At 36.1% G+C, this 13,949-nt stretch overlaps 1 protein-coding gene across 3 annotated transcripts; it reads left to right on the forward strand.

Annotated features, from left to right (window-relative positions):
* Positions 1-710: 710 nt before the first annotated feature.
* Positions 711-12,746, forward strand: LOC140833139 (sucrose nonfermenting 4-like protein). 3 transcript variants are annotated; one of them, XM_073197590.1, is made up of 13 exons: positions 711-1,135; positions 1,278-1,362; positions 3,410-3,601; positions 4,152-4,307; positions 4,397-4,456; positions 6,620-6,709; positions 7,417-7,551; positions 7,993-8,137; positions 8,292-8,465; positions 9,193-9,256; positions 9,365-9,434; positions 12,049-12,163; positions 12,268-12,746. In XM_073197590.1, exons 1-13 carry the CDS (start codon positions 1,038-1,040, stop codon positions 12,360-12,362), a joined length of 1,479 nt encoding a protein of 492 aa, XP_073053691.1. In that variant the 5' UTR covers positions 711-1,037; the 3' UTR covers positions 12,363-12,746. The 3 variants fall into 3 exon arrangements, with proteins under 3 accessions (XP_073053691.1, XP_073053692.1, XP_073053693.1); XM_073197591.1 differs by having other exon boundaries at positions 4,173-4,307; XM_073197592.1 differs by lacking the exon at positions 6,620-6,709.
* Positions 12,747-13,949: the final 1,203 nt, after the last annotated feature.

Genomic DNA, 13,949 nt, shown 5'->3' on the forward strand with positions numbered 1-13,949 from the left:
AGTGAAGGAACAATCTGCACAAGAATGTTGAGTTTCAACTCATCAAATTATTCAGATATCTCTGTGTCTGTTTCAGCGGACGAGGATGCTAAGTTTGATGCTGCGAATTTCACACCTCAAACACATGAGCAAGAAACGCAAATTCCCTTGCTATGCTGGAGAAATGGCTGTTTGATGATGCAGCTCCGCAAGGGCAGGAAGCTGATTTCATGGACTTGGCTTTGTGGGAAACTACCGAAGAAATCAGAACAATGACGTAAAGAAGACCCAGTTGCAATTTTGATAATTAAAATCAGGGGTATTTTGGTAATTAGTCTTCTTTGATGTAGTCTGATAGTTTTTATCCTTCTCCGATGCGAGGATTTCTTCTCCAACACAAACAGTAAAATTGTCACAGAAATAGTCAATGTCTAGTTTAATAATCAAAGCAAACAAAATATTAATAAATTATTCCAACTTAATACTACTTACCAAACTGGACCCGAGATTATTATTTATCATTCAATATTGGTTTTGTTAAAACTTTAAATTTTTTAAAATTAATTTTATTAGATTTAATTGAGTTGCCTTTCTTTTTTAGTTGGAAAAGTGAAACAATCAATAATTTAATGTATAAATAAAATAATAAAAAATAAAATTTGACCTGAGAACTTCGTAATGTGGGCCCAACCCATTTAAATAATAAATAAATAAAATAGAATTGATTCATTCATAGGATTACAATTCCCAATTCTTGAAACATTTCAAATGCTTCCAATTTCTTTGAACTCCCTACTGATTATACTCTTCTAGATTTCACGCTTGGTACTTAAAAGCTTAATCGTTGGTTTTCGGATTCAAAAATCTGGATGTTGCGTCAAGTTGTTATGTTTGAGGCAGCATTCGCTACATTTTTATTTGTTTTGGGGTGTTTGGTTCAATGATTTTTTGGGTATTTGCTGCTGTTATGTTGAATTACGACCGAGGCTATGTGGGAGATGTTTTACGGAAGAATTTAGAATTTTCCTGGGATAGATTTTAGTGTTTTCAACGCGGCTATGGATTATGCGAATGAAAGGGGCATGATGCTGATTCCCACACGTTTTGTGTGGCCTTATGGTGGGAGAGATGTATATATCAGTGGCTCGTTTACTGGGTGAGAGTTAATTAGCTCAATCGTCAATGTACCATAATTGGAGTACTTGCGGTTTTTTAAATAGTTCCGATTTTGCTTTTGCATTTCCTGTATTTTGCAATTTTTGTGATAATTGATGGAGTCTCAATGCTTTTCACAAAAGGTGGACGCCATGGCCTATGACTCCAGTTGAGGGTTGCCCTACTGTGTTTCAGACCATTTGTAGCTTGCCGCAGGGTTATCACCAGGTTGGTTTTGCATTTTGATATCCTCTTACCTGGAATTAAAGAAACTCTACTTTCTTGAGGAGTATCTTAGTTTGGCTGGGAGATGCTATAAATTTTAGTCCTTATCCTTTTGATCCCTGTTGATTTGTTTTTTTCGAGGCAAATGTTCAAGGTGCTGATTTTGAGTAGTTTGTGTCATGAATTACATGGGCACATGTTTATGTACAGAATAAAGGGCTTGATTGTCCGGTAGGAAAAGCCTTCACTGTCTCTGAATTTTCCATCATTTTCCCATTTTTCTTGCTCCATTTTGATTTGCACGTTATGATGTTGACCAGTATTAGATTGTCTCTGAACTTTATCTTATTAGTCTCATATTACCGTTTGGACTTTAAGATGTAACTGGACACATTAGTGGTTCTATTTCATTTTTGTCCTGTTTTTTCTTTCAGGCTCTTGTTGGTCAAATCATTGATTGCGAATTGATATTAACTTTCAAGTACTGAAGTTTTTATTTTCTCATATACACTTAAGATACTGATATTTTGCTGGTTTCCCCCCCTTTTTTTTTTAATTTAAGATAACATGCATCACTCCTATCTTGTTACAAACATAGAGAACCATTAAAACCCCTGCAGATTCTTCCAATTTTGAACAAACGAAACACTTCCTTGAACTTTAAGTTCAATGTTCTAGATTTTTTTTCTTCTTTTGCATATAGCCACAACAGGCCTGTTGTCCTCTATCCCTCCATTCCAACATATGAATACCAAGCACTTCATTCCACCATGACAAAGGCACTGGTTGAAATGTGCAAGCAAGGTGTTTCTGGTCATATCTATCCGGTGAAAAGTGAGATTCTGGTCTGTCCAAACTGTAGACGGTTCTCTGAAACCTTAGGGAGTAAATGGACGTATGAGCATAATTATTAAAAGCGTGCGCCTAGGCAATAGGTGCACCCATGCGCAACACTTGAAACCAGCACGCTTAAAGGGTGCACTTCTGCCTAGGCTTGAGGCATTCGAGAGGCGCAAAAGCATACGCTTTAAAGAAGCGGGCTGATATTTTGTAATAAATAAAAATTAGCTCGAGCCTAATTAATTTTGAAGCTCAATTAGCAAAGCCCATGACTATTTAATGATAAAAAAAACTTTACTGTCAATCATTTACGCAATAAATTTTTTTATGAGAAAGTTTAGAAGTCATCTATACAAACTTTTATTGTAATCTTCTCCCTATGATGATGATGATATAGTTGAGGAGGGTGAAAAAAATTTTGATGACTTAAATGATAACGTAATCTTCTATGAAAACTTTTAATCTAATTTATTCTATACTCATGACTCGTTATTGTTTTGGAAGATGACAACGATGATATACTTGAAGAAAATGAAGAGAAATTTGATGATTTAGATATTTGAAGTTTTTTTCATAATATATTATGAATTGATGATTTACTAATAAATTTTAGATGATTAGAGTTTTTTTTCTTCTGGTTATGATTTACTCTACATTATCTATCAATCAATTTTTTTATTTATAATGTTTGCTATCTTTGTGAAAAATATTTAATTTATGTAATGTTATAGTATAAATCACTTAGTATATATTGAATTTTACAATGCCAAATGCGTTTTACTTTGATAAAGCGTGCGCTTCGTCTTGTGTCTCAGGCTCCAGGGTACCCAACGCTTTAGTGCGTCTTGCACCCTAAATAGTAAATAACTATGTGAATGAGGAAATTGCTTAATGAGTAACGATGATCTTGGCTGTTGAACGACCCACTTTGACCTGGAATTTTAATCGTCGTTCTCTTCTTAAATGTTGGTGGTCGTGCTTGTTTAGGAGTAATACATTATATGTTAGCCAAAATTATTTTTAAATAGCGCAATCCAGAGATTTCTTACTCGGTCAACTATTCAATAACTAGATTTCTCTATAAAGGACCATGAGTTGTATACTGCAAAAGTAAAAAATGAATGTTAATGAGTGGTTTAATTTTGATTGAACTTGATAGTATATCCTAGCTGCTTGAAATCTGTCATATGGAAACTACTGTTTCTTGCAGTACAAGTTCGTTGTTGATGGTGAATGGAGACATGATGAGCACCAGCCTTTTATCAGTAGTAATATTGGAACAGTAAATACTATCCTCTTGAACAGGGATTCTGATTTTCATTCTGCGTTATTAAGCCCTCAAATGCCTCACTCTGGTCACGTATCGAGCATGGATGTTGATAACGAGGCACTTCAGCACATGGTATTGCATTGCAGCTCTCATCTTTACTTGTATCATGCGTGTCTTCTGTTACCCTTTTTTTGCACCTTCAGGTTTTCAACTCTTGTTTTGATAACTTGTGGCAAGTAATTTTGGCCCTTTTCTTTGAAAGTAGATAATCTTGTCCTGATCAATTACAGAAGAACATTGATTTAGTCATTTGTCAATCTTTACCATTTCCTTTCCAGTCGCCCAATCTGAGGGTGTGCTTGAATTAATTGCTTGACAAATTTTCCCTTTTTATTGTTATCTAGTATTCTTTAATATTCATTGCTGCAGTTTGACCTAATAATTGGGAAATGAATTGGATTTGATAATTTTTGTTCTCTAGTCTAAAATACTTGACACATTCAAAGATTGACTAACATTTTTGAGTCTGAAGATATTATGGTTTAGTAAATAATTGTTTTCAACTGTTTCCAATGTCTTAACTTTTCTGATACTGTGTCTCAAAAAAAAAAATTATCTGTTGCTGAGATATAATACAATGAAATTTATTTTGTCATTGATTATCAATTACATGAAAATTTAGCCTGAACTGTCACATCCACAGATTCACTCCTCTGACAGCGTGTCAAATGGGCCATTACCAACGATGTCAGATGCAGATTTGGCGGTATCCCAGCATCGTATTGGTGTGTTCTTGTCTACTCACATGGCATATGAGTTACTTCCGGAATCTGGAAAGGTCTGAGCAATTATAATTTGTAAAGATGTTAACTTTTATATGCATCTCAATGTTTTTTGTTCATTCATAAAAATATAATTTGTTTGCAGGTTATTGCTTTGGATGTTGACCTTCCTGTAAAACAAGCATTTCATATTTTGCATGAGCAGGTACCTTATAATATTATTTGAACATTGGAGCTATTTCAAAGGCCCATGGACGTGGTTTTACTATATCAACAAACATTAACTATCTGTTTCACCATTACATGATTACCTAGATTATCGTCACATGTATATTTGATAGCTGAAAACGGTGAGACACTTCATATCAAGTGACAACATTGCTCCTTGATAAACAAGAAGCACAAATTTACATTTACAACACCAGTTACCCAGTTTTGCTCCTCAAGTTGTTGAATCCCATTGGCTGGCATTTGCTATATCTTTGTCCCGGAAGATTCTACTGTTACGTTCAATCCATATTGATCAAAAAATGTCATGAATCACTAACCCCCAAAAATCCGTGAGACCCTTCCCCTTTAGGAATCCCGGTTCACTGAGCAGCATGTCTTGAGATCTGCATGGAAAAGTCCAATGGAAGCCCAAATGCTGCATAACTCTGATCCATATGTTAGTCGTAAAAGAACTGTAACGCCCCAGATTCGACGACTGTCCTCACTGTATCAAAGACGGGTCTTTCCAGCGTGCTTATGTCCTCACTCACACGCACCCTGAGAAACTTCCCAGGAGGTCACCCATCCCAAAATTGCCCCAAGTCAAGCACGCTTAACTTTAGAGTTCTTATGTGATGAGCTACCGAAAAGAAGATGCACTTTCGTGATATGAGTAGTACAAATCAAATCTTTTAAGCCCTCTACAACTGTACAGTCCATTACATTGAACAGTCTCGGAATCCCTCTCATTCCCGTGTGGGTCGGTTCATTCATGTTCCCGCCACCTAGAAGCTTGCCAGGAGCCGCTCATTGTCCGTGCAACTGATGGCACCGGCGATCACCCCCCGCCCTCTTCGGCCCCGGGCCTCACATGCCCACCAGCTTCCGCTTGGTTCGTCCCCGAACCACACCGTACTAAGAGAGGTCGGCTCTGATACCACTTGTAACGCCCCAGATTCGACGACTGTCCTCACTGTATCAAGACGGGTCTTTCCAGCGTGCTTATGTCCTCACTCACACGCACCCTGAGAAACTTCCCAGGAGGTCACCCATCCCAAAATTGCCCCAAGTCAAGCACGCTTAACTTTAGAGTTCTTATGTAATGAGCTACCGAAAAGAAGATGCACCTTCGTGATATGAGTAGAGTACAAATCAAATCTTTTAAGCCCTCTTCAACTGTACAGTCCATTACATTGAACAGTCTCGGAATTCCTCTCATTCCCGTGTGGGTCGGTTCATTTATGTACCCTCCACCTAGAAGCCTGCCAGAAGCCGCTCATTGTCCGTGCAACTGATGGCACCGACGATCACCCCCCGCCCTCTTCGGCCCCGGGCCTCACAAGAACAATGTAGCAATATGTGATCTTGATTTTCCCCACTTTGTTTGCATAAGCAACACCACTGAGGACTTAAGACTATGCCTGGCCTTCTTCTCTGTATCTCATCACAAGTCTGCAACTTCCCCAAAGCAACAATCCAAGGAAACACTTTTCCCTTTAGTGGTGCCGGTGCTTGTCAAATATTTGAATAGTAAGGGAAAAGAGTAAAAGTGTTAAGGTGAAAGAAAGAGGAGAAAAGAGATGAGACGGAGAAGACTCCAGAAGGATCCCCAAACCAAATTCGAATATCCATGGTACCCACACACAATGTAACCGACTCTAAGACGCCTAAAAGGATGGTGAACTCTTCCAACTCGATTGATTTTAACCCTCTTCTAAACCTAACATCCCACTGAAAGCTAGACTGACCATGATTGACATTAAAAGAGTAAAACTTGGTAATTTGCTTATTGATACACGAAGAGAGACGGTAAAGACGCAGAAAACGCTCTTTGAAAGTCCTCTCACCAACCCACCTATCCTTCCAGAATCTTAACAAATTTCCCCCCTTGAGCATCGTGGCAATCAATTGATAGCTTAATAGTAATTACTAACTATCATTGCACTTGCATTTTTTTTAAAGCTCTACTGAGAAATGAGAATTCTCATTTTTGTAGTTTCCTGAGCATAATAACTATAACAACCAAAACTGTTGTGTTAATGTCTGCCTACTAAAAATTATTTTGAATGTTACCGTCGTAGTTTTCTTTTCTATGCTTTTGTTTACCAACTTTTTCTGCTACATGCATCATACTTCTGAACCAAATGATTTCATGCAGGGAATCTCTCTGGCACCTTTGTGGGACTTCTCAAAGAAAAAATTTGTTGGAGTTCTTAGTGCACTAGATTTTATTTTGATTATGAGGGAGGTACAAACTGATCTCCAAAGTTGTGTTTTTGTAACAGAAAGATAATCGATCTTTTTAGTTTCTCTCTCCCGCCCTTCTCAATTTTGGATGAGTCACTAACTTCATCTTCAATTGCCTTTAGTGTTAAGAACAAAATATTCATCCAGACATGGTGATTGATATTATGAAGGGTCCCATGGAATTAGTACACCTACTATAATAACATTGTATACTATTCTCAGTGCTTGAAGAACAATGGGACAGTCAATTTGCTTCAAAATTATTAATGCATTACTGAATATTTTTGAAGTTCTTGGTTTGATGGTTATCATCCTTTAATTGTAACATGTGTTTCTCGGCATACTATTGAATTTTTAGAAACCCCATGCCTTTAAGTTAGCACTTCTTTGTCATGAAAAAACTGGTACTTGTGGTACGCGATTTATCAGTTAATTTTTTAGATGTTTTCCTTGCGCAACATCTTTCAGCACATAATTTCCGGTGCAAGATCAGAACTTGCTCAATTCGACCATTGAGTGTATTCTTCCATTTTTACTCATGCATAATTTGTGTGAATGAAGAATTGATTGCTATATTTGGTGTATAGTAAGCAATTAAAAACTTTTCAGTTTTTTACAAATGGTGTTGAGTGTTCTGTTGGATTTTATTGTAAGAAACCTTGAATTGTGCTTTTATTTTTCAAGTAATGTTTTCAATTGGTTTGGCAGCTTGGCAGTCATGGGTCCAATCCAACAGAGGAAGAGCTCGAGACACACACTATCTCTGCTTGGAAAGAAGCTAAATCATATATGAACAATCGTATTGATGGACAAGGGAGTGCAGTTTCTAGACAACTTGTGCATGTTAGTCTTGATTTTGTTGTGTTGCATGCTAGATTATAGTATTGTACTGGAACCTGCCACAAACAAGTTTTGGTGCTCATAAAATGAATGAAAATAACAGTTGGAATACCATCGTGTGCTATATACTATGACACTCTAAACTAATTTACAAACAGATAAATAAGTTCATTATTATTTCTGCCTTTTTCAGCCTGTAGTTTGAAGTTGTATGCGATTCTTAAAAACATTTGTTATCTTCTGCTTTTGTTTGTTTTGGTATTTTAACAAGATATGACATTGAGGAAAGTGTTCAGTCTCTGTACCAGATCAGATTATATGATGAACTTACACTGAGTGCAAATGCAATTGAATTTTGTCATCATCTGCAGTCCATTGGTTGCTTGTCTTGTGCAATTTGATTTGCAGATGGACTATTATTTATGTTGACGTGATAAGTTTCAGGCTGGTCCAGATGACAGTCTGAAAGAGGTTGCTTTGAAGATTTTGCAAAATGGTGCAGCCACAGTTCCAATTATCCATTCTCCTTCTGAGGATGCTTCAAACCAACATCTGTTATTTCTTGCTTCTCTTTCTGGGATACTGAAATGTGAGAAACTGAAATAACTGCTTATGTTATTATCATGTGCATGTGTGATTGCTTTGAAAATGATGTGTAAATCTCTTTCTTTAGAATAGAAAAACTAAGGAAAAGGTTAAATAACTGGTGTGTGTATTTTGTTGTGATCTTGTTCTTCTGACAGGTATTTGCCGTTTTTTCAAAAATTCAACAAGCTTGTTACCAGTACTTCAATTACCAATTTGCGCAATCCCTGTTGGCACTTGGCTTCCCAAAATTGGAGAGCCAAAGGGGCGTTCACTGGCTTTGTTGAGACCGAGTGCTTCACTTAGTACAGCACTGAATTTATTAATTCAAGGTAGCTAGTAATCTTTAGAACTGCAAGTTCTCTATAAAATGTAGAGCACCTTAGACGTGTCCATATCCCTTCAATCATTGCCTTAATTCAATCTGCCAACTGCGTTCCTTGTCCTGAAATAATTCACATATACATCAACTAATTTATCGTTAATTCTTAAACATTTCAATTGAAATCTGGTATTTCTTAGAGAACTCCCATCGACAATTGTTGCTGTTTTAGTGTGGTTAGCTAAGCTTTGTTTGAGCCATATGTACTTTTATGATGATCTTATTTCGAATAATCTTTAATTAGAAGCATGTAAGGCTGGATTTTGTTCCATGAAGGGGCTTGAATATTCACTAAATTATTTAGTTATTTATGATGAATTTATCTTTCTATGAACCTTGATCATTCAATGTGAATGCTCTGAAATTGAGTTTTCCAAATGGAATAGAAGGAACGAGTTTCTCAATTCTGTTAGTTGCATGCTCGTGCTTTTATCCATATCTAATAGCTCTGAGAATATTTAATCTTACATCTGTGAAAAAAAAGAAAATTGTCATGGAATATGTAGGTGTCCGGTATCCCGTAATCAATTCCTTGAAATGAAACTACATCAGATTGCTTTATTATTGAAATATGAAAGCTTTTTTAAGTCCATTGAAGATGATATTCCCTAGCTTTGATATTACACGAACTGAAACTGCTAATTTGGATCTCTTAATATCAGTTTTATTTATTGCAGCACAAGTTAGTTCGATTCCTATTGTTGATGATAATGACTCGTTATTGGACATATACTCTCGAAGGTTTGGAAAATATTCCAGTCATCTTTCAATTGGTAGTGTATGTGTGTTGCCTACAGTTGACATCACTTATCAGCATTGCATAACAGTGTGCATTTATTTTTCAAGCAGTGATATAACTTCTTTGACCAAGGACAAATTGTATACACACATCAATCTTGAAGAAACAACAATTCATCAGGTATGCACTATCATTCAGTTTTCATTCTATGTTGCGGAAAGGTCAACTTTTTAAACATTTATTTCCATGCATTTAAACAGCTTGTTTCTAATCTATCCTCGCGAGAAAAGGCATTGACTGGGTGGACGAACTTTATATGAATTCAATGAATCCATCATGCTTTTGTTGGGAGATAATCATAAAGTAGCAACTGCTTGTTAATTCTTTGCATCGAGCTTATGGCAGGGAGCTATTATCAGCTTCCTTGCGAAAAAAAAGCATTGACTGGGTGGACGAACTTTATATGAATTCAATGAATCCATCATGCTTTTTTGTTGGGAAATAATCATAAAGTAGCAACTACTTGTTAATTCTTTGCACCAAGCTTTTGGCAGGGAGCTATTATCTGCACTAGCTCTATATTGGATCTGGTTTTATACACGCCCAAACGCAGCGGAAGTTTTAAAAATTTTGTTTATTTTGACATTCAAAATATGATTTGCTTTTGGGCGCTCGTATGATTTTAACAAAACATACATAGGATTATAGAAAATTATACCTTTGGTGAATAAATCACTAAACTCCAACTAATCCGGTATAAACGGATTAGTTCTTGTTGATTCCTACGAACTTTCTTCGATGAAATCCTCCTATCAAGTCCACGACTAGATAGTATGTTCCTCTTTCAAATTGCACTAGAGAATGTGAAAGAGACTTTGCGTAGGAGAGAAAATTAAGAGAGACGGCTCAAAATTTTCCGTCAAGAGGAAGTGGCCGATTTTTTTTTCTTTTGGAGGATGATTCACGTGAGTTTGATGGATGATGTAGGCTAGGGTTTTGCTTTTCATGTATTATTTATAAGTAAATAATAGCCTAATTACATAATTAACATTAATGGGCTTGATTTAATTAATTGAGCTAGTCCAACTAGTTTAATTAATTTAATCAAAGCCCATTAAAACTTTAATTATTTAATATGTTGGACTTGTACCCCTACAAGCCCATTAAACATATTATCCACCATATTTAATTTATTAATTAATCAACTCAACTTTTGAGCTTAATAAATTAATACATTATAAATTCAACATTTGAATTTATTATTTAAATTACACCTCCAAAATTTAATATTTAATAAACCCAAAATTTGAGTTTAATAAATTAGATTCTCAAATTTTATAAATTCAACTTCTTGAATTTATTCTCTCAAAATTTAATTATCATAAATTCAACTCCTTGAATTTACTATATGATATAAATTCAACTTCTTGAATTTTATTCTCTCAACGGGAACAAACAATCCAGTACTTGTGTGGCCCTCAATGGTTCAGGGATACAGCTAGCCGTGGGTTCACAAATCTTTGTGATTCAGGACATAATCCTTTATTCGGGCTTACCCTAGTTAGCTCCATTTTTTCCATCAACACCTTGATCAAGAATGTCAGAACTCATTTCTGATTGCACCCATCGGATCATGGTAAGAGCGTCTAGTAGCATCGTCCCATGATCCCCTAGGTATCACTGATAGTGCCTGCAAGAACCAGTCGATTATGATTAACGTACAGTACGGTCCCTTCATCTCATATATCCCGATCGAATCTGCAACCATTGGTTCATCGAGGGTTGCATATTAATTCGATAACTATGTGATAACTATAATAGTGGCATCGCGTGTACTATTTGGAGAACTCTTTCTCCAACGTACATTTCGTACTCTGGCCAGAGATTCCATACACTATTATTTTATCAGATCACATAGGATATCCACACCCGTAGGTGAGCGGTGAATCCCCGACCACAATGCACTGGCTCCTATATGTGTCTCAACTGTACCCAACCTCGCCACCTGATGACTCTTCTGGAGCCGGTAAACGAGTCAAAGCATAGCCCTAGCATATAGAGCCTCAGTGTTGTCCCGGGTCGTAAGGACTTACGGTGTACAATCATAACCACAGACTTATCCTCTCGATGAATGATAACCACTTGGAAAGTCCGAGGGAGGGTTGTTCGGTATAATCATCATATGACTACCCATCTGCATGTTTGGACATCTCTATGTCCTTACTAAGAAACGCAGTATACACAACATCACAGATGCTAGTCTCGAGCTCAAGCGACCTTTATCCATGTTTTAGGCGGCTGAATCGACTAGGAACGGATTTAGATCATACAATGTTTACAAACGAGTTTCAATATCGAATTACGATTCATTTGTATTAAAGTATAATCAAGGTCTTTATCTATGTTGTTCACATGGGTATACAGATAAAGAAATAACAAACTATGAAATAATGAATTATATTAAAATAAAGATTGTTTATTACACTTGAGTCAATAAAATCCTTAGCCAACAGTTGGCTTGCAGGACATCTACTCTAACACTCTAATCCGGTTACTTCTCTTGATTTTTCAAAATAACGGGACTTCACATAACTTATGTAGGGGAACTATAGTTGATACCTATGTAGGGAAACTATAGTTGATGTAAGCTTCAGCGATCTCTAGAACCTGTTTACTAGGTTATTGAAATTGAAGCGTTTGGAAGGAAGTGGTTGTGACCTTTATTAACTTTAGATGTGAAACTTTGAATCGATGTTATCTTCTTGTTCATAACTACCCCTTATTTGGATTATAGGCATTGCAGTACAGAGACGAGCCCTTTTCTACTCATGGATACACTAGCCAAAAATGCCATATGTGTTTACGCTCTGATCCTCTATACAAGGTCATGGAGAGATTATCCAAACCAGGTTGGAAATAGCATTTGGTTCAATATTGGGTACAACTTGATATTTTTCTGCCTATGTTCCATGCCCTCTCCTTATATGTGGCTTTCTTTTGTTTTGTTTTCCAGAGGTGCGACGTGTTGTCATCGTGGAAGCTGGAAGTAAGCGAGTAGAAGGTATCATTTCACTGAGTGATGTTTTTCGGTTTCTCTTGGGAACTTAAAACCATGGCCACGACAATTCCTGCGATTCCATTTTACGTACATACAGTTGGACTGACCTCACATAAGTTAATAGGCTGAAAGATGACAGAGAATGTGCATGATGTATTTGTGTGCCTGGAGGGCTAGTAGCTCCATTTTCTTGAAAAAAAAGGGAGCTGCCAGTCGTCGGGCTTATGGTGTAGAGATGGAAAAATAAGGAAAAAAATAGAATGATTTATTGGATTTTTTTTCCCCTTTTTCTCCTTTTTTCTTAACATTCAATTCTTGAAATGTAATGTGTTGTATTAAAACTATTTATTTATGGTATATATTTTGATTTGACGGATGCATGTTAAGGAAACACAGTTGAAAAACAATATGCATATGCTGCTTTGGTCTTACAATGGAGGTTCTTGAATCAATCCTGTACTAAAGAATGTTATCATGATTGGCATTGAAATAATTAGAGATGTGATAATGAAACGATCTGTTTTGTTAAATCATTTCTTCTTTTTGGCATAAAACCTACGCGAGTAAGTTCTTCTGTGCTTCACCAGGGTTACAACAATGCGTGCGAAGGAGCAGTGAATCTGATATGTTTTTTCTTTCTATTCTAAAGCATATATTTTTGGAAAAAACACTAAGAAACGACAAACAAGACAGAAGCATGGAGCCAAGTTAAAATATACTTCTGCACACCAAATTTTCTTACTTTTATTCCTTTTAAAAAAAAAATCTTACTTTTATGTCTTTTTTTAATGCATTGAACTCTTTGGCAAATTTTTTTTTACATAAAAACGTTTGTAAGATCGTATCATTTATCATCAACCAATGTGTCCAAGCATCTAATCGGACAGCGAGCTTCTGTAGAAGAACTCTTTGCACATTCATTAGCAACTCATAGATTTCATCTCAATATCTCCAAGGACTTGGGCTAGGGATGTAAATGAGTCGAGCTGTTCGCGAGTTTTTCGGATCTCGGCTCGTTAAAAAGCTCGTTCGGGCTCGTTCGTTAAGCTTATCGAGCCGAGCCCGAGCCTTATTTTGGGTTCGACAATTTTGTTGAGCCGAGCTTGCGATTAATGATGTTCGGCTCGTTAGCTCGTGAACATGTTCGATAATAGGTTCGTGAGCTCAAAATTGAGCTCGGTTCGTTTAGCTGGCTCGTGAGCTCGAGCTCAAGCTCGGCTCGTTTAAGTGGTTCACGAGCTCGGGTTCGAGCTCGGCTCGTTTAGGTAGATCGTGAGCTCGAATTTGAGATAATTAATGAGTTATAATATTAAAATAATTATGTATGATAAATAATAATAAATTAAAAATTAAAAATCTATACATATTATAAAAGTGTGAATTAAGGTCAAAGTTATTTGTTTTTATTTGCTTGTAGATGAAGTGAACATATATTTTTCACAAAATATTAAATTGAATATGATTTGTTTTATTTTGTAAATCTATAATCTTTTGAATGAGTTATATATGCAAGAAGTTTCTCAGAAAAAAATTAATATACACAAATTTAATACTTCCAATAATATAGTATGAAATATAAAAAAAATTTGTTATCTTAATTTTGAATTTTTGTATTTAAATAACATATTGCATAAATA

The sequence above is a fragment of the Primulina eburnea genome, chromosome 5 (genome assembly GCF_022965805.1).
Source record: "Primulina eburnea isolate SZY01 chromosome 5, ASM2296580v1, whole genome shotgun sequence".
Taxonomy (NCBI): domain Eukaryota; kingdom Viridiplantae; phylum Streptophyta; class Magnoliopsida; order Lamiales; family Gesneriaceae; genus Primulina; species Primulina eburnea.